This window comes from Schistocerca nitens, chromosome 1 (assembly GCF_023898315.1).
Source record: "Schistocerca nitens isolate TAMUIC-IGC-003100 chromosome 1, iqSchNite1.1, whole genome shotgun sequence".
In the NCBI taxonomy this organism is placed as follows: Eukaryota; Metazoa; Arthropoda; class Insecta; order Orthoptera; family Acrididae; genus Schistocerca; species Schistocerca nitens.
Window position 1 is genome coordinate 708,633,170 of NC_064614.1, and position 22,199 is coordinate 708,655,368.

The following is a 22,199-nucleotide window of genomic DNA, read 5'->3' on the forward strand; positions in this document are numbered from 1 at the left end:
ACTCACCCAGTTGTACAGCCGACTTTGCAAGGAATGGATCACTGACAAATACGCTCTCATTTGCCGAGACGATAGTTAGCATAGCCTTCAGCTACATTTGCTACGATCTAGCAAGGTGCCGTATTCAATTGATATTGAGATTCAATTAATGTATCATCAAGAGCGATGTTCTACAAATGTGGATTAAAGTTAAGTATTCCAGAAGCTACGTACTTTTCTTTATATCATTCATTACGTATCCTGTTTCAGACCTCACGCCAGCCTGCATGAGTTTAAGCGCGTGCCTTCCGGCTTCCTCTCATTGTGTCTAGGCTGTCTTGTCTAGACACAACAGTATATGCTTTCTAGAAAGAAATTCCGGTTATTTTTGGGTTCCCCCTCGTATGAACAAACATTTTGACTCCTTGAAAACAGCAATAAGTAATAACTTAATCTATGTTCAATGCTGGGTCATAAAATTATTCTAATTGCTAACATTTATTCCGTGGACCTTAGTAAGTTAAATACTACAATCAGTTATTTAATGAGTGCTTATTTAAACAACAGGAAGAGGAAACATTAATATTTGCAGTTTTTTAAAGATAAAAATAGAAATCCAAAGGTTTTTCCTCTTCTAGTTTTAACATGATGTAACTCTTGGCTCTCCATAACCATTTATGTAGCAGAACATTTTGAGGTAATGATTGAATTCTTCCGCAGTGATGATATGCGAGAGCTGTTGAATGCAGACATTGAACATATTATACCACCGTCAGATAATGATGTAACTAGGTTTCTTGTAGAGGCCATGTTTGTTAAAGAACATGCCAGAGACTTGATGAGCATGGCTGTCATCTTAGAGACTTCAAAGCATCCAACTTCACATGAACTTTATTCAAAGTTGAAGCATCTTGAAGTATGCTTCAGTATTGTGGGAAAAGGAATATTTGGCAATGAAACCAGTGAGATTTTAAAAACGATAAAGGGGGAAGTGCTTCAGGCAGAAATTAAGGAGGGATTGAAGTGAAATGGACTGCAACTTCAAACAAGATTGTTGACTCTTATGGCCACAGATCCAAGTAAATCACTTTTCAAAGCCATGGATTCTTGTTTTGATCCAAGGACAATAATTCTCAACCCTGTTAATTTTGAAATGGGCAGGATCTTGCAATCTGTACTTGGAATGACTGTTCTTAGTACTGCAGGGGTATCAATCTCTCCAGAGTTTTGTTTAGAATCAAGAGTCTATGTAGTCAGGACATGTTGACATAGTGAAATGTCTGCAGACATCTGCAGTTGACAATCAGGAATTTGCAGCTGCTTGATTCCTGTGTTCCAATGTTGAACAGTGATAGGCTGTTTTCAAACTATAATGAAGTATTGACTGGTAGGTGGCACAAACTCTGAAGACAACATTGAAATAATAACAATTCTGTCATTCAAAAACTTGTCTACAGAGTGAAAATGTACTTGCCTTAGTGCAACTGTGGACCTATCTTTGTTGCCATATTCTTCTTAAAAAAACTTTGCACATTTTCACTTTTTCAAATGTTTACTAGTTTTCACTCCTCCGATGTATGGCTGAAATATGCTTATTTTGTTTGAAGATGGATTTCTGTTTTTACACTATTTGCCCAGACCTTGGTAAAAACAGTTGAAAATACAGTACATAAATGAGCCTTACTGCCAGATGTATATAGGTCAAAAAAGAGTTCCTTTGTGGATGGATCAGCAGTACCAGGAATGGATGTGATGGCCCAGGAAGTCTGCTTTTTAACTACGTTGGTGGGGTAATTATGTGCAGTGAAGGCTGAGGTGAGAATGGTGGTATATTGCTGTAAAGTCTGCATCCAAACAAATACATTTGCCTCAGATGCCAAGTCTGTATGGGAGGGAACATTTGACATGGAAAGGATGGCAACTGTCAAAATGTAACTACTGTTGTTTGTTGGTACGTTTAATGTGGATGGAAGTGTGTAGCTAGCCTTCAGTGAGGACGAGATCAACACCCCACAGCTTCTTTAGTCGGATAGATTTTTTATCTATCTTATTAAATAATTTTTGGGTTCAAATTAATGATATGAATATAATAGAGGGAAACATTCCACGTGGGAAAAATATATCTAAAAACAAAGATGATGTAACTTACGAAACGAAAGCGTTGGTATGTTGATAGGGACACTAACAAATACAAACACACACACAAAATTCAAGCTTTCACAACCCACGGTTGCTTCATCAGGAAAGAGGGAAGGAGAGGGAAAGACAAAAGGATGTGGGTTTTAAGGGAGAGGGTAAGGAGTCATTCCAATCCCGGGAGTGGAAAGACTTACCTTGGAGGGAAAAAGGGACAGGTATACACTCGCACACACACACACACATATCCATCCGCACATATACAGACACAAGCAGACATATGTAAAGGCAAAGAGTTTGGGCCCAAATGATGAAGCAACCGTGGGTTGTGAAAGCTTGAATTTTGTGTGTGTGTGTGTGTGTGTGTGTGTGTGTGTGTGTGTGTGTGTGTGTCCCTATCAAAATACCAATGCTTTCGTTTGGTAAGTTACATCATCTTTGTTTTTAGATATATTTCTTAAATAATTTTATCAATAATTGATTCTTTTCTTTATATTGGTTTTATTAATTGATTTCTTTTTACATTTTTTAATAAGGAAATTACATAAGATTGATTGTACTCCATATGAATTGTGCTTCCATGATTGATACATATCCTTATATTACATTTTTTATTTTTTTCAGTTTTCCTTTTAGTAATATAATGTACTTAAATTTGTGGTCAATCCCAAATATCTACTGTCTCTCAATATCAACAAATCATTAAACTATTTATAAAGACAGTGTTCTGAAATATCAGTAGGTAACAACAAAGTAGATGGCAAAATACACTAAAGTGCTTTGTATGAAGAGCAGTGACATTTGATATTCCAGTGATGCCTTTTAATATACTGGAAGATTGTGACAACAGGTTGAACTCAGTGTGCATTTGTTACGTAGCTTTTAATGAGTGCTATCTTATTGAATGTTATTTTAAGCAGATCTCTGCCACATCCCACCAACATAAAACTTATGCTGTGTTTCACAAGAGCTGAAGACCATGAACAAGGTAATTTATAAATTCACTGAATCCTCACAACCCTCCGTCGATAGACACACAAACAAACACAAACATACACACAAAATTCAAGCTTTCGCAACAAACTGTTGCCTCATCAGGAAAGAGGGAAGGAGAGGGAAAGACGAAAGGCTGTGGGTTTTAAGGGAGAGGGTAAGGAGTCATTCCAATCCTGGGAGCGGAAAGACTTACCTTAGGGGGAAAAAATGACGGGTATACACTCGCGCACACACACACATGGAGTGGGGAGTGTTTTTCCGCCGTCCACCTAACCTTCGTAACCTGTTAGTTCATCCCTATGAAATCCCCAAACCACCTTCCCTACCCTCTGGCTCCTATCCTTGTAACCGCCCCCGGTGTAAAACCTGTCCCATGCACTCTCCCACCACCACCTACTCCAGTCCTGTAACCCGGAAGGTGTACACGATCAAAGGCAGAGCCACGTGTGAAAGCACCCACGTGATTTACCAACTGACCTGCCTACACTGTGATGCATTCTATGTGGGAATGACCAGCAACAAACTGTACATTCGCATGAATGGACACAGGCAGACAGTGTTTGTTGGTAATGAGGATCACCCTGTGGCTAAACATGCCTTGGTGCACGGCCAGCACATCTTGGCACAGTGTTACACCGTCTGGGTTATCTGGATACTTCCCACCAACACCAACCTATCCGAACTCCGGAGATGGGAACTTGCTCTTCAATATATCCTCTCTTCCCGTTACCCACCAGGCCTCAATCTCCGCTAATTTCAAGTTGCCACCACTCATACCTGTCATTCAACATCATCTTTGCCTCTTCACTTCCGCCTCGACTGACATCTCTGCCCAAACCCTTTGTCTTTAAATATGTCTGCTTGTGTCTGTATATGTGTGTGTGTGTGTGCGAGTGTATACCTGTCCTTTTTTCCCCCTAAGGTAAGTCTTTCCGCTCCCGGGATTGGAATGACTCCTTACCCTCTCCCTTAAAACCCACATCCTTTCATCTTTCCCTCTCCTTCCCCTCTTTCCTGATGAGGCAACAGTTTGTTGCGAAAGCTTGAATTTTGTGTGTGTGTTTGTGTTTTTATCGACCTACCAGCTCTTTCGTTCGGTAAGTCACATCATCTTTATATAAAAACAAAGATGATGTGACTTACCAAATGAAAGTACTGGCAGGTCGACAGACACACAAACATACACACAAAATTCAAGCTTTTGCAACAAACTGTTGCCTCATCAGCAAAGAGGGAAGGAGAGGGAAAGACGAAAGGATGTGGGTTTTAAGGGAGAGGGTAAGGAGTCATTCCAATCCCGAAGATGATGTGACTTACCAAATGAAAGTGCTGGCAGGTCGACAGACACACAAACATACACACAAAATTCAAGCTTTCACAACAAACTGTTGCCTCATCAGGAAAGAGGGAAGGAGAGGGAAAGACGAAAGGATGTGGGTTTTAAGGGAGAGGGTAAGGAGTCATTCCAATCCCGGGAGTGGAAAGACTTACCTTAGGGGGAAAAAAGGATGGGTATACACTTGCACACACACACATATCCATCCACACATATACAGACACAAGCAGATATATATATATGAGTGCTTCACAACCTCCTCCCTATATATGTACATATATATAGGGAGGAGGTTGTGAGGCACTCATTGGGAAACCACCATAGTTATTAACATGTGGATCTCATAGATGTCTATATGTTGATAGTTCACTAACCACTGAACGGAGCAAGCACCAAGTAGATGATAGGCATTCCAGGATGGCCAACTAGCCCCGGATTTATGATTATCATTTTGACTCTTGTTGATAGTATGCATTTCAACTTTTCTCTTTAAAAATGCAAAACATTATTGATTAAATACATTTGTGTGAGTCTCACTGAAGTACAGGGTTGTATATCATTGCTCATCTTTTTACAGTTGGCAAGAAACTTTTTTGTTTTAGAATAATACATATGCAGGGTTATGATGTGTTAGAGAACTGTTGAAAAATTGCTTTCAAAGCGGCTGTGACAGCAGCATCATGTTGACTGAGATCTAATGGTGAATCTTGAAATTCTGGCCTTAGTACTAACTGTGCCCACAAACTATCAGGTGTGATGTTCAGTGATGTCTGCAAGAGGCTGTTCCAGTCAATGTTCCAGTCACCTGTTAGAAGCTGGAAAAGATAAAAATCACATATCACTCCAATTGCTTCAGGAGGACTAGGGTTTCTGGCAATATGATGCACATAGACACAGATGTGCACAAAAAACTGCCACATTGTGCATGACATTTAAATCTATTACTTTTTTGCTACTAACTCTGCTCTTAACATATCTTACAGACAGCACCCACATATGCTGCTGAAAGTAGCTACACACATATATATCATTCTCCAATTCATAGTTCAAGAGATACGATATCAAAACACTGAGATATGTGAAAACATGTTGCATCATGCATGAAATTTTATTACATTTATTGTATTCTTTACCACTAAGACACTCCTACAGCCAAGTCAACTTAAGGAAATCCCTGACACCAGGCAATGCTTTTTATCAGCTTTCAACTGCAAAGCACAAAGAACTGTACGCGAAAACAGTAGCCATCTATAGAGTTATGAAGAGGCATTTACAAAATTGTATTGTGGACATATGAAACAGCTGCACACAGCATACAGGAACTGTCTGGGATCACATTTATTAATTTGGATACTGTACTTATAAATTTGTACATTATGCATATTACTTTACATGACAATTTCATAATTTCAAAGGTGTTTTGAAGTACACGGCAATGAAATTTTTTTGATACTTCACTACAAACACAGTTCATGTTTTGTTTTTGTTTCTAATAGAAAATTGGTGGAATGAATATCTACGTAATGCTGGGTTTGTCAGCTAGTATCATATATAATTCATTCTTCTTCATTTTCTCCTCTTTCAGCAAGTACATATTCATTTTAATGAAAATATTAGAAAGTTTTGAGCAGTTGAGCAGTAGTGTGTTAATTTTAACTTGTAGGTACTTCAGAGAATTTATTTTTACAGTAAACCCCATAAAGCAATATACTGCCCTTCCAATCCTGGAACTGAATGGTAAATTTAGAAGAGAGGAAGAGTCTAAAATTTGAACCTGTCATATTACTCCAAATAACAGATGCAGCAACTTTTGAAGGAACTTGGAGAATATTGTTTTTTGAGTAAATGCCTGCGTGATAGTGACAGTAGTCTATTTTATTTTTCTTCTAATGTCAGCAGTTTTACAACAGCTTCCAAGGGAACATTTTTAAATAACTGACATGAATACTAAAGAACAAGGAGATCATTATGCTTCCATATTAGAAAAGAAGCAGGCATTGGGAGTATATGTGGAAAGAAAGCCTTTTGCATAGCTTCCTTAGAGAACATTAGACAAATAGTTATTTGAATATCATTAATTTCTGATTTTGTTTAAAGATATTTCATGGAGCTTAAACTTGCATTCAGTGGCACAAAAGGTCAACTGGTAGCCAGTGCAGAAAATGCCAAAATGAAAGTTCAAATTTCACATTCAGAAGTTTGGCACCACCTGGATATCAATGAATGCATGTGCACTTAGTTTCAAGTATAGCAGGGAATGAAAGAATATCTCTAAAAACATCAACTATCAAATAAAAAACCATAAACTTACCAAAATAAAGACAGTCTATTTGAAAGTGAAAGCTCTTACACATAAGTGAAGTCAAAATTATCTTCTGGGAAACATTAGATATCATGTTGCTCCTCCACCACATACATGCATTGCCACAAGCTTGGAGCCTCTTTATCATGTTTTCCAAATTCTGTCAAGAGTTTGCTGCTTAAGCCCACCCTAGTCTTTTGTGATGGTCCTGCTGAGGTCACCAGGCAAAGGAAAAAAATCAGTTTCAGATGTAGATAGATTCGGGTGAACCGTGTGTAAGATTTTGACTCAGTTTCAATTAAATCTGCACAGAAAGCTCCAGAAAAAAGTATTTATTTAATCAATATTATAGTCTGATTCATGAATGATGATGGTTCATACAGCCTGAAGGATGGACAGTGTTCACATTGTTGCTGGTTGCGTGAGACAGTTGTCATATACACGTACATGTGCTTTGTGCGTGAAGAAAGCATTACCTTGCAAATTAAGTCTCTCAATTCCTTATGCACTTTGTCACTTACCACCACTATCAGTGATTACAACTTACAACAAATGGAATAAAAATTCAATAAATAACCTACTATGATCACATTTAATGCTCGCAATGGCTACAACATTAACAGTAGAGTGCTCATAACACTACCAAATGCTCATTTCTGTTGGAGAATGTGAGACATAGACGTGCAAAACAAGTCAAACATTGTCTGTCATCACTCACAATTCCAACTACAGTACACTGAAGAACATACAGCGTGTATAAGGGGGAATGGTTATTATTCAGGGATATGACAGGAACAATCATTCAAAGTGAAAAAGTCTAGTGTATATGGGCTCTATAATGTATACCTTAAGAGCTATAGCTCTTCCTTATTTTCAATGCTGTGAAACAAATCTCTTCTACTTCAAGCTCTTTGCTTTCCATATTTTGAAAGGTGGTAGTATGGACCAATACAATAAAAAAATTATGGTAAGCATGGGCTCTAAAGTGCATACATTAAAAGCTATGAGCACTTTTTCATCTTTGCTAATGTGAAACACATCTCTTCTACTGAACAACTGCTGATAGCTCATAATGTATGCAGCTCATGTTTACTAGACAATTTTTTTTCTTCTTTCTGTTCACACTACTTTTTCCCAAAATGTGGAAAGCAAAGAATTTGTAGTCAAAGAGATTAATTTTAAAGCATCAAAAATAAAGTGCTCATAGCTCTTAATGTACACATTTTAAGCCCATGTTTATTAGGCTTTTTTGCTTCGAATGATCGTTCCTGCCCCATTCCTGGATACTGACTGTTACTCCTGGGACACCTTGTATACACCAATGCTACAGCTTACATTATACTTCATCAGATAAGCAAGGATCTAGAACTGACATCTATTAGTCCCCTTTTTGTTATTTACAAACTATTGACTAAAATTAATAATAACTGCACAGAAATAAAAACTGAAATTTAATCGAACAAAGGAGTTAGTTGGCTTTAGTTGTAGATTAGTGAATACGGTAATGCTTCACAATTGCTAAATGCGTATGTGAATTGGATGTGTGTCCTAATGTCCGTCTGCCTCCTCTCTCTGTCAGTCTCTCCCTCCACACTATATTTGCCCATCTGCTCCTCCTCTCTCCTTTCTTTGCTCATCACCTCCTCCTCCCTCTCTCTGTCATTCTCCCCCTTCCCCATCTCTTAAGTTCATTTCCTCCATCCTCTCTGTCCACCTCCTCTTTTCTCAGACATAGAGCCTTGTTTAGTGATGTTGCAAACGAAACCTTGATTGGAAATTGAAGTCTCTTAAAATGAATGGGTAAGTTTGTTGGGACCATAGGTATACAGAATATGAGAGAGACCTCCAGTGCTGGATCTGGCAAATCAGTAGCTTCAATAACAGTATTTCACATGTTTTTAATCTGCTTACAGTTAGGGTTACAAAGTTTCAGATCATTCAGTTTCTGTAGTAGTATTATAACCACAACCCTATGAGACGCAATCACAACTTTCCTGTTTTCCATTAAAACTGACTGTGAGCAATAAAATGAAGAGAAATTTTGTTTAAAATTATATACAAAGAGAAAGAATAAAAAGGAAAAACAATTTGTCTAATGGTTTAAATGCTCTGATATCATAATTAAAATTGACTGTGAGAAAGAAAACTAAACCACACATTTTCTCAGCCAGCGTTTCTCACTTGCTTTTGGTTTCTACAGAAAACGTGTACAGAACTGTTTAAAAATATATCTAAAAACAAAGATGATGTGACTTACCAAATGAAAGTGCTGGCAGGTCGACAGACACACAAACATACACACAGAATTCAAGCTTTCGCAACAAACTGATGCCTCATCAGGAAAGAGGGAAGGAGAGGGAAAGACGAAAGGATGTGGGTTTTAAGGGAGAGGGTAAGGAGTCATTCCAATCCCGGGAGCGGAAAGACTTACCTTAGGGGGAAAAAAGGACGGGTATACACTCGCACACACACACATATAGAGTTCTGAAGAAAATTTATTTAATAAAAGTTTTCGAGAAGCCAAAGAACAACTAGGCGAAGAACTTAAACAATGGAAAGAAAACATTGAGAGATCTTTAAATCTATCTCGAGAAGATTTGTGTTCCACGCAAGGAAATGAACCATAGCCTATGTTTGTCTGAATGTTTATTGGAGGATTGTGCAAAAATTTCAAGTAAATCGATCAAGAACTTTGAGACTCTTGCTAACAACATTTGTATTATATATATTTAAAAGATATATAGCCTATGGCCATCCAAATTTTATTAGAGTATCTTAAGAAAATTTGAAGTAAAATGGTAAAGAACTTTTTTGAAATTAGTGCTATTGGTTTATGAAACTCCATGTCTGTAACAAATAAACTGATTAATGGGCAGTTACAGCAACTGGTCACTTTAAATTTCTTTTATTTTTACCATTATTAGTAATCAATCAGTGGAGTTTGTTATCAGACAGTGTGCATTTGTTTCCAAATGTATAACTTCATGATAGATGTATAAGCAATTCAAACTTACTGGTTTCTGGAACAACTTGTTAATCAGTTCATCAAGAGATTATTTTCTAATATGTACTGATTGTCAATACTTTCATTTCTCACATTGACAGTGTGTGAGATACGTATTCCAGTATGAATGAGAATTGAGGCTACACATCAGGTTTGTGTGAAAATAAAATACTTGCACAAATGATTTGCGATTCAGTTGACATTATTGATGGTATTACATTGTTCTCAATATTTCAGTAAATAGAAAAATGTTTGGTTCTGGTAACCGAAAAAATAAATGAATATGTTCAGATGTTTAAAGTGTAGCTAAGAGAATGTATCAGTATATCACATGTCAAGTGGAGCAATACACTTATCTTCACTTTCATCTGGCTATGTGTTTCTTTACCCACTCCAAGACTCACCTGGTCAAATGGGCGATGACCCACATGAAACATAGTATGAAGCAAACACACAGGGGTAGGCCTTGATGCAATGGCAGGTATAATAGGAGGACTTTGTGGTTCAGATTCTCCTGGTTCCAGCATACCAAGTTGTCCAAGCAACCAGTGGGTACTGTATTGTAAGAACTGCCACATAACCTGCCATACAAAGGATAAATTTACTGTGAACTCATTTTATTTTTAATTTATAAGAGAGACTATTGGGAAATAATACATGACTTAATGAAGAAAAATTCCTTTACCACAAACTAACTCTGAAAAATATGATGATGTGGAACATCTACCTTGTTATTTTATTTTATTTCATTTCATTAATTCTGTGGTAGTTATGGATAAATGTATCTAGATGCTATGATATTTGCTTTACAGCAAGAATAAAAGACAACCAACCAGTCACAATAAATGGTGCTTTTTAAATAACCTTGACCAAGGTTTCAACTGATTTAAATCTGTCTTCTTCAGAAGGCAAACCTGCATACAATGTGGTAACTTATAATGAAAATGCCATGGACCAATATTACATGCCTAGCAGAAACTATTCTCTACAACACTTGTAGAAATATCACAAACGACATGGTATATATCAACACATCACAAGTAGTACTTACAAACTTCACATTAGCAATTCATCAGTAAAAGCTGTCTCCATATGACATGTATCAGCAATGGTGTGTATGTCAATATGTAAAAATTAAGGCCCTTAGAAACAAAGGCTTGTCACATCAGTAAAACCAATCAATTACAGTGTAACAGACCATGTCAGTAGCTACATGCAGACTGAGGAAGAGTGGAGAGCACCAGGAAAAACAATCCTGAGTAGCATGCACGAATAAACACGTATGCTTGGCAGTCTATACAGCCAATAAGTTTGACCCTACACTGCATGGTGTTGCTGTTTGGCAACGCTAATTTTAATTACGTTTTTCCAGTGTACTACTTGTTGCCAGATGGCAACACCATGCATTTTGTATACATTGAAGTCTATTCTAAGCATTTAGTTGATAGTTTCCTCCACAGATGGCAGCAGTGTCTTGAATTGAGGAGAAATGCACCAAAGAGCGCTCCAGTGAATTTTACTCGCTGTTGAGCATTAAATTGCGTAATGTAATTATAAACTGACACAACTTCTGTCAAGTAAACAAATTTTATCATGTTACAGAGATCTAATAGGAGTAGAAAACATGTTAAACACTAATTTTTTCCTTAAAAGTAAGTTTGTGTGAAAAGAAAATTACATGTTACCATTTGGCAACACTATGCATTCGTACAATGTAGGCTTTCATGGCCGGTGTTGTCTTCAGTTAAAACTTCCAGGCTGAGAGGCCATGGTCGATGTATAAAATTTCCACCTAATGTTTCATCTTCATCTGCGGGAGACATCTTCTGAGGTCATCCGCCTACTGCCTACAGTAGCCGGACGACCTCAGAAGATGTCTCCCACAGATGGAGATGAAACGTTAGGTGGAAATTTTATACATTGACCACAGCCTCTCAGCCCGCAACTTTTAACTGAAGACTATGAATTCAGTCGTAGCATTGTCATGTACTTACTTAGAAAGCTTGCACTCAGTGCTGACAAAATTTCTGCAATTTCAGTGATTTGATGCTCTTTCTTTTATAAAATTAGGTATCATGAATCCTGAAAAAGTTTATTTTGTGGATGACGATGGATGATCAAAGGAGTTGACAGAAGAAATTTGGTTTTCAGTTCCAGTTCCGAGTAAAAGTGAAGATGATAGTGGTGATAAAGATGAAATATGTGACACCAGCAATAAATTTGTGAAATCACACAGTGAAACTGTTAATCTTATTGAATCCAATGTTCAATGGTTCAAATGGCTCTGAGCATTATGGGACTTCAACTTCTGAGTTCATCAGTCCCCTAGAACTTAGAAATACCTAAACCTAACTAACCTAAGGACATCACACACATCCATGCCTAAGGCAGGATTCGAACCTGCGACCATAGTGGTCGCGTGGTTCCTGACTGTAGCACCTACAACTGCTCAGCCACACCGGCCAGCGAATCCAATGTGACTTCAAATGATTCTGATTGTGCTGGGCAGTCAATCAATGCAGACACCTCGATAGTTGCAGCAGGAACTACAACTGCACGTATGAGAGGCACTGCTGCTGCAATATCTGCACAAGGTAAGAACAATACATCACAGATAAAGAAAATACGAGATGTGTTGTGGAAGAAAGCAGAGATGAAGTATGTAGAGCAACCTTTTCTTGGAAAAGAAGCTTTACCAGATGAGCTATTAGCAAAGGAAACTCCATATGACTTCTTTTTGTATTTTTTCAATGAAAATGTTGGAGTTGATTTCACACGAATCTATGCTTTATAGTACCAAGATGAATTTGTCTAAGCCTAGCAATGTTACTGTAGAAGATATTCAAAAGTTTTTAGGTGTTTGTATCCTCTCTTCTGTTGTAACACTAAAGAATGTGAGGATGTATTGGAATAACATTGTGGGCCCATCAGTTGTACAGGACAATATTACTGTCAATAAATTTGTGCAAGTGAGGTGCTTCTTACATTTTCAAGACAATTTAGCAAATACTAATGTAGATGAACAGATGTGCACTACCAAAGCCAGGCACCATCTCAAAATGTACATGCCAGATAAACCCCATAAATATGGATATAAACTGCTTTTACTTTGTGGTGTATCTGGGCATGCTTACAAAATGGAGATGTATACAGGACATGAAAATGAATGGGACAAGAATGATGCAGAGCCAGATGTTGGTGCCAGCAGCTACTTCCGCTTTGCTTCAGGCTGTTCTGCGGCAGCTGGGTTGTGTAGGGTTTACTCAGGACCATTTCCTACTTCTCTCTGGGGGGTGGGTTTGTGTGTAACATCTTTATTTGCTTGTGTGTCTTGGGTGTGGGCGGGCACGAATTATCTTTGTCTTTGGTGCAGACTCCATCTTATTTTGGATTATTTACATTACCGTTCCAGCACGGCAATGGGTCGTGCATAGCGTTCCCTTGGCTGATGTGGCGCTCCAAGGGTTCGTATCAGGGGATTGGCGGAAGTTCCAGTCCTTGTGTAGAATCTTCATGCTATCTGTTGATGTCATTGTGGCACTTCCAGTTCATCTGTGGCCTCATGGATGTACCAGTGCAGGAACTGCGGGGGAACATGGAAAACACGACGAAGTACCTTATTTTGTAGCGATTGAAGGTGCTGAAGATGTGTCTTTGCCATGTTGCCTCATACCTCACAGGCGTGTCGAGGAGTATGACGACTCTGTGGCCCGTCTTCTCATTAGTGCCCGGCATGCGGTGGTGGCCAACTACCGATGCTGCAAACCCGGGGTCTTGGAGAGCGAGTTTCAATTCTTCATTCGGCAGCGACGGCGGAATGCTTCGGATTAGTGTCTTCAAGGTCAGAGGTCATACAGCTTGAAACATGTACATTGGGACGCCCCTCCTCCTGAGCTCATCGTGAACTTTCACGTAGTCGTCAGTCGAGTTGAGTTGCAATTTCAGTGTGTCGCCATTTCCAGCTTGGCGCAAGGTGAATGGCTGCATACACATTGCATGCAGCCAATTTCGGAAGTCAGTGTAAGATTCCTTATACATCAGTACTATCGGTGGGATTCGTCGAGTCGTAGCTGACGGTGGTGCACGACCTTCTTCAGTCTGGCCCGGCGATGGTGGTGCGCCGTCCTGTTGCTGTTGTGGTGCATTAACAGCATGTTGTTGTGTGTCCCTCTGACTCTGTTGCTCTTTGAGTGAACGGCCAGCTGCTTCCAGTGACACCCCCTCCCCCTGCAGCGGCTGGTAGCAGTTGCTCACATCCAATTCTCTCGCGACAACTGTAAGGTTTTTCGCGCGGGCCTGCTTTTTCGACAGTGGCTGCTTGAATCCCTGTTCTGTTGCATCGTGGCGCAATGCGTGACGTATAGAACATCTGTCTCGTCTGCTTCATCGGTACAGCGGGGACTGTCTCCTGTCTTCTCGGTCGTCCTCCGCTGTAGCGGCGCTCGAGTCCGAAGCGTGGTCCATATCGGTGTCCAGGATCGGCTCCACGGTCGAGGTACTATTTCTTCCCTGTTCTGCGGGTTGGTTCGTCATAGTTGCGCCGGCTGATGGCAGGGCGGCCGGCAGGGCAGGCCCTGCCGGACCGCGGCCGGTCGGTGTGGTGGCAGTTGCCGGATCGCTCGCGAAGCACGCGCGCACACTCTCCACGTCCGTCTGCTGCGACATCTCAGTCACGACTGGTGCCAGCAGCAATGTGATTGTTAGATTATGCCAGAATGTACCAGAGAATGTAAATCACAAAATTTACTTTGATAATTATTACACATCAATACTGCTAATGCATTATTTGAAGGGAAGATTTTTATCTCTAGGGACTGTTAGAAGAAATACAGTTCACAATAAGAAACTCCCAGACGACAAGTCCCTGAGTAAAGAGGAAGGGATAAAATACTTGAGTTTATTGGAAATTATGAAGGAACAGAGATCTCAAATGTACTCTGGAAGGACAACATGACAGTCATGTTGTTATCCACGTTTGTAGGAAGTGACCCTGCAAGCAATGTAAAGAGATATGATAGAAGTAAGAAGGAACATATTTTTGTATCTTGTCCAAAAATTGTGCAAATTTATAGCAAGCATATGGGGGGAGTGGATCTTCTAGACAGTCTCATTGGCAGATACAGAATCATAATGCCGAGTAAGAAGTGGTGCTTTCGAATATTTTACTATCTTGTTGATGTAGCCACAATCAACAGCAGGATTTTGTACTGCGGAGTTAACAGCATCCGCTACCCAGTGTCTCAAGCTAAGGAGCTCCAATTAGCAAATTTTAGGACTGAACTGGCTGAAACTTTGCTCAAAATTGGTTTCAGTTCTACACAAAAAAGAGGAAGGCCAAGTTTTATAGAGAAACCACCAGCAAAGAAGAAGACAGCTTCACACCATCCAACTAAAAATGTCAGGTTTGATCAGGCTGGCCTGTTTATTTAGATAAAAAACAGAGTTGCAAAAATGAAAATTGCAAAGGTTATACCATTATTAAATGCGAAAAATGTAACATGGAGCTGTGTCTTAACAAGAACAGTAACTGTTTCACTAAATATCATGTACTGTGATTTTAATGTTTTCAGATTTATTTCACACAAATATCCTGCTTTAAATGCTACTGAGATCAATAATATGAAATTTAAATTCAAAATCAAATATCTCATAAAATTTTTTTTTCCATAAAATGTATTTGTTAATTAATATCCTGTTTGATTTACTGTTGTAATAGTTTTGGTAACTGGAGAGTGTGTTATGTCTAAACGCATGATTTTGCCAAATGGCAACAAGTAATAAATAATGACTTTCATGTTGTTAAATGAGTTATATAATTTTTTCAATATTTTTCCCCTTCATTGGTGAACATTTTCTACCACATTTATTTTTTGCACTAAAATAAAAACACATGCAGTGTAGGGTTAAGCACATTGAAATTACCAGCAGAAATACAACATGCAAATCAATGATTATAGAATAAGACATTGAAGAAGACAAATACTTCAAATATAATGGCATAAGTTAAGGCCCTTATAGGATTGTCAGTACATTATCATATGGAAATAATGATGTCTATGCACAAGTACATTATTACATGTATAATGACAGCAATGAAATTAATATCACTTCCAGTACATCATCATACAAGAAATAAAACTGCCTGTGCATAAGCTTGTCATTAAATATAATGACAATAAAAAGCAGAAATTCATAGATCTCTGGATAGTGGCAAACATAACAAAAGTGGGTAGCATGAATATCCTAGTACAATATAAACTGACAAATGAAAGTGTAGGCACAAGAATTGTATAATAGAAGTTTGAGGAAATAAACCATTCGCAAAGGCTACCGGCAGTCGTATGCAGATTTTTTTGGGAACAGTATGGGTTAGAAACCACCAAAAAATTATTTACAGGCAAGCTGCAGATGGTCATTTAGTAAATTCCTATCTATGCACTCAATATGTTCATAGATCTCTAATTCTTCCCAAAGATCCATCCTGCACCCTTTAATTTCTTTGTGAAGAATAACTGTGTCTTCCAAATTTTTGGGAGTGTGGTTGGCAATCAGTAGACGTTCAGCAAAGATAGAGTTGTGTATAATAGTTACTGCCTTTCCTAAAAGATACTCTTTGTATCTTGTCCTCACAGCTCTGCGTGTTTGACTAATTTAATAGCTTACGTAGTTATTGCAGGTTAATTTATAGACACCTGAATTGGAAAATGAGTCACCAGCATTTCTCACAATATGCAATAGTCTTCTCTGCAAACTATTGTCTTTAGAGAAAGAGACATTACAGTTATGTTTATTCATTAGAAGATGTGTAATCCTTAAGAAACGTTTCCTACAAAGGGAATGCATGAGAATTTCTTATTGTGAGAGGAACGATCATTACGCAACGTCGAACATTTTCGAGAGGTTTTCTTTCTGAAGATGTGATCTACAATGCTCTGGTCATATCCGTTATTGCCTGTGATCGATCTGATGACATTTATCTCATTTAGCTGACTGGAAGGTGATAAAGGGGTAGTTAAAAGATGGTGTATGGCAGAATGAAAAAATGCTAGTTTATGAGCTTTCGAATGCATCAAGTCAGCGGGGATAATATTGACTGAATAAGTTTGCTCATGGAAGATGTTGAAATTGAAGGATTCATTTACCGCAGAAATTGTTAAATCAAGAAACTTTAGTTCTAATTTTTCATTATGAAGTTCTTTGATGAAGCAAATTTCCTCATGGAAGTTATTAAATGCATTGAAAAACATGTTCAGCTCGTCATCACTGCCATCAAAAGTGATGACAATATCATTAACATACCCCACACAAAAACCAATTTTTTGGTGTAATTCCAAATTGGAACTGAAGAATGTTTTCTCAAGTGTATTGATGAAGATGTCAGTCAAAATACCAGCAAGTGGGTATACAGACTGACAATAACAAAAGAGATCAGCCCCTGATATCAGCTGTGCACTGTCTCATTTGAATTTTGCCAATTAAATCTTTACTATTTTCAACAGAGAAGTTTTGTTCGAAAACAAATGAATCTTTAATTTTATACTGAAGATGCCTAGCTAACTTGTCATGGGTGCTACCTATTCCATTTAAAATGACAGAATCCTCAACAATGTCAGTATCCTCAAAAACTCTATAGTTTTTTCTATACTCTTTTTTTATGAGAAATGACAACAGTATTGCCTTTGTCAGTTTTGGAAATTACTGCTTGATTTTCTTTCAGCTTATGATTAATACTTCTTACTAGTCTGTGTTCAGTAGTATAAACATCAGACTGCAATGCCAATTCTTTATCTGTTATGTTATGACATTCATCTACATATTTTGACTTGGTTGACCTGATCCAGATTAAGAGATTAAAACCAACTTTAAGCAATAATAAGGTTCCAAATGACAGGCCCCTTATGAAGCTGAGATGGTAGATGGTACTTAGTCCTTTATATAATAAATTGTTCTCAGCCTGCATAAACATAATGTTTGCTTTATTAACAACTCTATCATAAAATCTATTGTGGAATCTGGTAGAACGATAATCAATCTTACAGTTTGGCTATGGGGAACCCAGTTGCTGGTATTTTGACTGACGTCTTCATCAATGCATTTGAAAAAAATCTTCAATTCTAATTTGGAATTACATCAAAAATTGGTTTTTGTGTGAGATATGTTAATGATATTGTCATCACTTTTGATGGCAGCGATGACGAGCTGGACATGTTTTTCAATGCATTTAATAACTTCCATGAGGAAATTTGCTTCATAAAGAACTTCAGAATGAAAAAGGAGTTATAAAGTTTCTTGATTAAACAATTTCTGCAGAAAATGAATCCTTCAATTTCAACATCTTCTATAAGCAAACTTATTCAGATAATATTATCCTCACTGACTTGGTGCATTCAAAACCTCATAAACTAGCATTTTTAGATTCCATCATACACCATCTTTTAACTAAGCATGGTAGATCACATCTTCAGAAAGAAAACCTCTATAAAATGTTCGATGTTTTGCAACGATTGTTTCTCTCACAATAAGATATTCTTATGCATTCCCTTTTTAGGAAATGTTTCTTAAGGATTACACATCTTCTAATGAATACATATAACTGTAATGTCTCTTTCTATACAGACAATAGTTTGCAGAAAAGACTATTGCATATTGTAGGAAATACTGGTGACTCGTTTTCCAATTCAGGTGTCTATAAATTAACCTGAAATAACTATGTAAGCTATTACATTAGTCAAACAGGCAGAGCCGTGAGGACAAGATACAAAGAGCATCTGTTAGGAAATGAAGGAACTAATAATATACATAATTCTACATCTGCTGATGTGGAAGACACAGTTATTCTTCACAAAGAAATCAAAGGGTGCAGGATGGACCTTTGGGAAGAATTAAAGATCTATAAACATATTGAAGAAAAGATGGGAATTTACTAAATAGTCAGCTGCAGCTGGCATTTTTTGGTGGTTTCTAACCCATACTGTTCCCAAAAAAATCTTCATATGACTGCTGGTAGCCCTTGTGAGTGGTTCATTTCCTCAAAATTCTATTGTACAATTCTTGTGCCTACAATTTCATTGGTCAGTTTATATTGTACTAGGATATTGATGCTACCCACTTTTGTTGTTTGCCACTATTCAGAGACATATGAATTTCTACTCTTTATTGTCATTATATTTAATAGAACGCTTATGCACTGGCATTTTGTTTCTTGTACGATGATGCACTGGAAGTGATATTAATTTCATTGCTGTCATTAGGTGTGTAATAATGTACTTATGTATGGGCGTCACTACCATATGATAATGTACTGACAATCCTTTAATGGTCTTAACTTATGCCAGTATATTTGAAGTATTTGTCTTCTTCAATGACTTATTCTATAATCATTGATTTGCATGTTGTTTTTCTGTTAGTAATTTCAATGTGCTTATGCTTACTGGCTGTTTAGACTGCCAAGCGCACGTGTTTACTGGTGCATGCTATTCAGAATTTTGTTTCCTGGTGCTTTCCACCCTCCCTCAGTCAGCATGTAGCTACTAACATGGTCTGTTACACTTTAATTGATTGGTTTTACTGATGTGACAAACCCTTGATTCTAAGGGCCTCAATTTTTACATATGGACATACACACTGTTGCTGATACATGTCATGTGGAGACAGCTTTTACTGATGAATTGCTGATGTGAAGTTTGTAAATACTACTTGCCATGTGTTGATATATACCATGTTGTTTGTGATATTCCTACATTTGGCTGTTGATATACTTTCCGGGATGTGAGGTCATGGTCCAAGAACTTTTCTGCTCCTTACGTTTCATCCAGGACTGCGCTGGACTTCCTCAGAGGTGCTGCTCCACTGAGTCTTGCCGACTGACTGGTCGGGTGTCTGAGAGCGACTTATATATTGTGAGAAAGGGGGGCGTGGTTCAGGTGGCACGTGATGAGCAGTGATAATCCATAGCAAAGATAAGGTTGACTATTTATTACCACCTTGTCAAAGATAAAAATTGTTAGCAATTTTGTAGAGCCACTGACTATATATCGCTAAGTTTCATAGCCTCCTCTTTCCTATTAAAATTATCATGATGTTTATAAATTTCAATAGCTTCTCTATATAGCCGTGGATAGTAATTTAACGTTGTAGATAAAACTTCGGTATCCAAAAACTTCACTTGGTGGTTGCCTGGTTGAAGAGCATGTTCCGCTACAGCTGATTTTTCTATTTTTCCAAGTTGACAAAGACTTTTATGCTCTTTCAGTCGCGTGTTTACGCTTCTTTTGGTAGTACCAATATAAACTTTACCACAGGTACATGGAATTTTATACACACCACATGTCGACAGGGGAGGGCATTTATCCTTCACAGATCGTAGTACTTGACTTATTTTCTTTGTTGGTTTAAAGACAGGTTTTATGTCATGTTTTCATAAAATCTTACCGATCCGATGTTACTTTTTTAAAAAAAGGGAGAACTACTGTATTTTTCTGTCGTTGTGGTTCATTCTTATCTTTTGGTCTTCTATTCCTTGGACGCAAAATTCTATTTATCTCTTTTCTTGAGTAGCCGTTTTTTTCAGAAGCCTGCTTCAGATGTTTCACTTCAGCATCCAAATGTTCAGGTGTACATATCCGTTCTGCTCAGTTGATAAGACTTTTTATGACACCCCTTTTTTGTTGTGGATGATGATTAGAATTTTTATGTAAATATCTGTCCGTATGTGTTGCCTTCCGAAAGACTTTATATTCCAAGCTTCTGTCGGACCGTCTCATAACTAAGACATCCAAGAAAGATATTCTGTTATCCTTTTCTATTTCCATGGTAAACTGTATTTTTGGGTGAATTTTATTTAGATAATCAAAGAAATCGTCCAAGGCCTTTCTGCGATGGGACCAAACCACAAATGTGTCATCTACATATCGATACCAATGAGATGGTTTGTTATTAGCTTTGTCTAGGGCTGATTGTTCAAATTTTTCCATGTAAAGATTGGCAATCGCAGGGCCTAATGGATTACCCATTGCTACTCCATCAATTTGTTCATAAAATTCATTATCCCACTGGAACTGACTTGATGTCTGAAAAGAACAGTCAGATCTTCTGGAAAAATATCCGCTATGAAAATCATAACTTCGTTAACAGGAATCATTGTGAATAAGGACACAATGTCAAAACTTACAAGGATATCTTCACGGGCCAGAGTTAGTCCCTCTACTTTTTCAATAAAATGACGCGAGTCTTTTATATATGAGTCAGTTTTTCCAATAAATGGTTGTAAACAAGTTGTTAAATATCTTGCTATTTCATAAGTGGGAGAATTGATGGCACTGACTATGGGTCTTAAAGGAAAATCTATTTTATGAATTTTAGGTACACCATACAATCGAGGACACATAGCTTCACTTTTCAACAAAGTTCTTTTATCTTCTTTTCGGATAGAGGTAGATGACTTAATCAAATTATTTGTTTTCCTAAGTACACTGGCTGTAGGATCCCTCGCAAGTTTTTTATACTGCCCTGATGTTAAAAGGTTCAAAATTTTTCTTCGGTAATCTTCTGTATCCATAACAGTAGCGTTCCCTTTATCTGCAGGAAGAACCACTATTTCTTCATCTGCATTCAAATCCATAAGAGCCTTCCTCTCACCTTTTGTTAAATTACTTTCTAGAGGTCTGCTATGGCTTAAAACTCTAGTGGTTTCAATTCAAATTGCATTCGCGGTTGCCTTAGGGATATTTTGTGTACCTGCTTCTATATTCGCGATAATAATCAGAACTCCCTGCAGAATTTTTAGGTTATTTTCAAGTTACAGACAGACAGTTCTGAAAAACATCAAAGTAGAACAAGACCATGATATAAATAACAGTTTCCAAAACAGTAAAATCAATTTGTTACATCAAAAAATTATGGGACTGAAAAGCAAGAAGAGCTTCTTGTATGCCCAGAAGATGTGCAATATTCTGAAGTGATACATGTTTTGTGCCTCTTTGAACACCATGTAACCACAGGGTTGGAGAAGTTAAATTTGGGGATTATAGCCTAGCAACCTTTTCATTCAGAATTGTCATTGAAAAAGGAGGAGTTGCAAAATACATAAAAGTTGGACAAAAAGTAAAAAATACTGAAACAAACAGTTTTTGTGTACTTGACAGATTTTGGGTGGATCAGAAGCAAGAAGCAAGTGCTTGTGGGCTGTTACTATAGAATACTTCTTTTGAACAGTCACAGTCTACAGATCCCCTTTAAGAAAGTTCCCATTATTTATAAGAAATATAGATCCATTATTGAGCTACCTTTCAAATTAGAAGAAGCAATTTCTACTCTGTGAAAATTTCAATGTACATTTCTTAAAAGGAACAGGCAGGAAAAAAGAATTGGAATCATTGTTTGAGTGTTTCAATCTAATTTTAAACATTACTTGCATACTAAAAGATACTGTAATATATTATGGAAAG

At 37.7% G+C, this 22,199-nt stretch overlaps 1 protein-coding gene across 1 annotated transcript in view; it reads right to left on the minus strand.

Annotated features, from left to right (window-relative positions):
* Positions 1–4,294: 4,294 nt before the first annotated feature.
* The window catches only part of LOC126259826 (uncharacterized protein KIAA0825 homolog), a 184,387-nt gene continuing 166,482 nt past the window's right edge, over positions 4,295–22,199 (minus strand). Inside the window, exons 12-13 of the mRNA XM_049956872.1 lie at positions 10,158–10,334; positions 4,295–5,262 (exon numbers count right to left, since the gene is read on the minus strand). Coding sequence (XP_049812829.1) covers positions 5,068–5,262; positions 10,158–10,334 — 372 coding nt within the window. The 3' untranslated portion in view covers positions 4,295–5,067. The remainder of the gene's footprint in view (positions 5,263–10,157; positions 10,335–22,199) is intronic.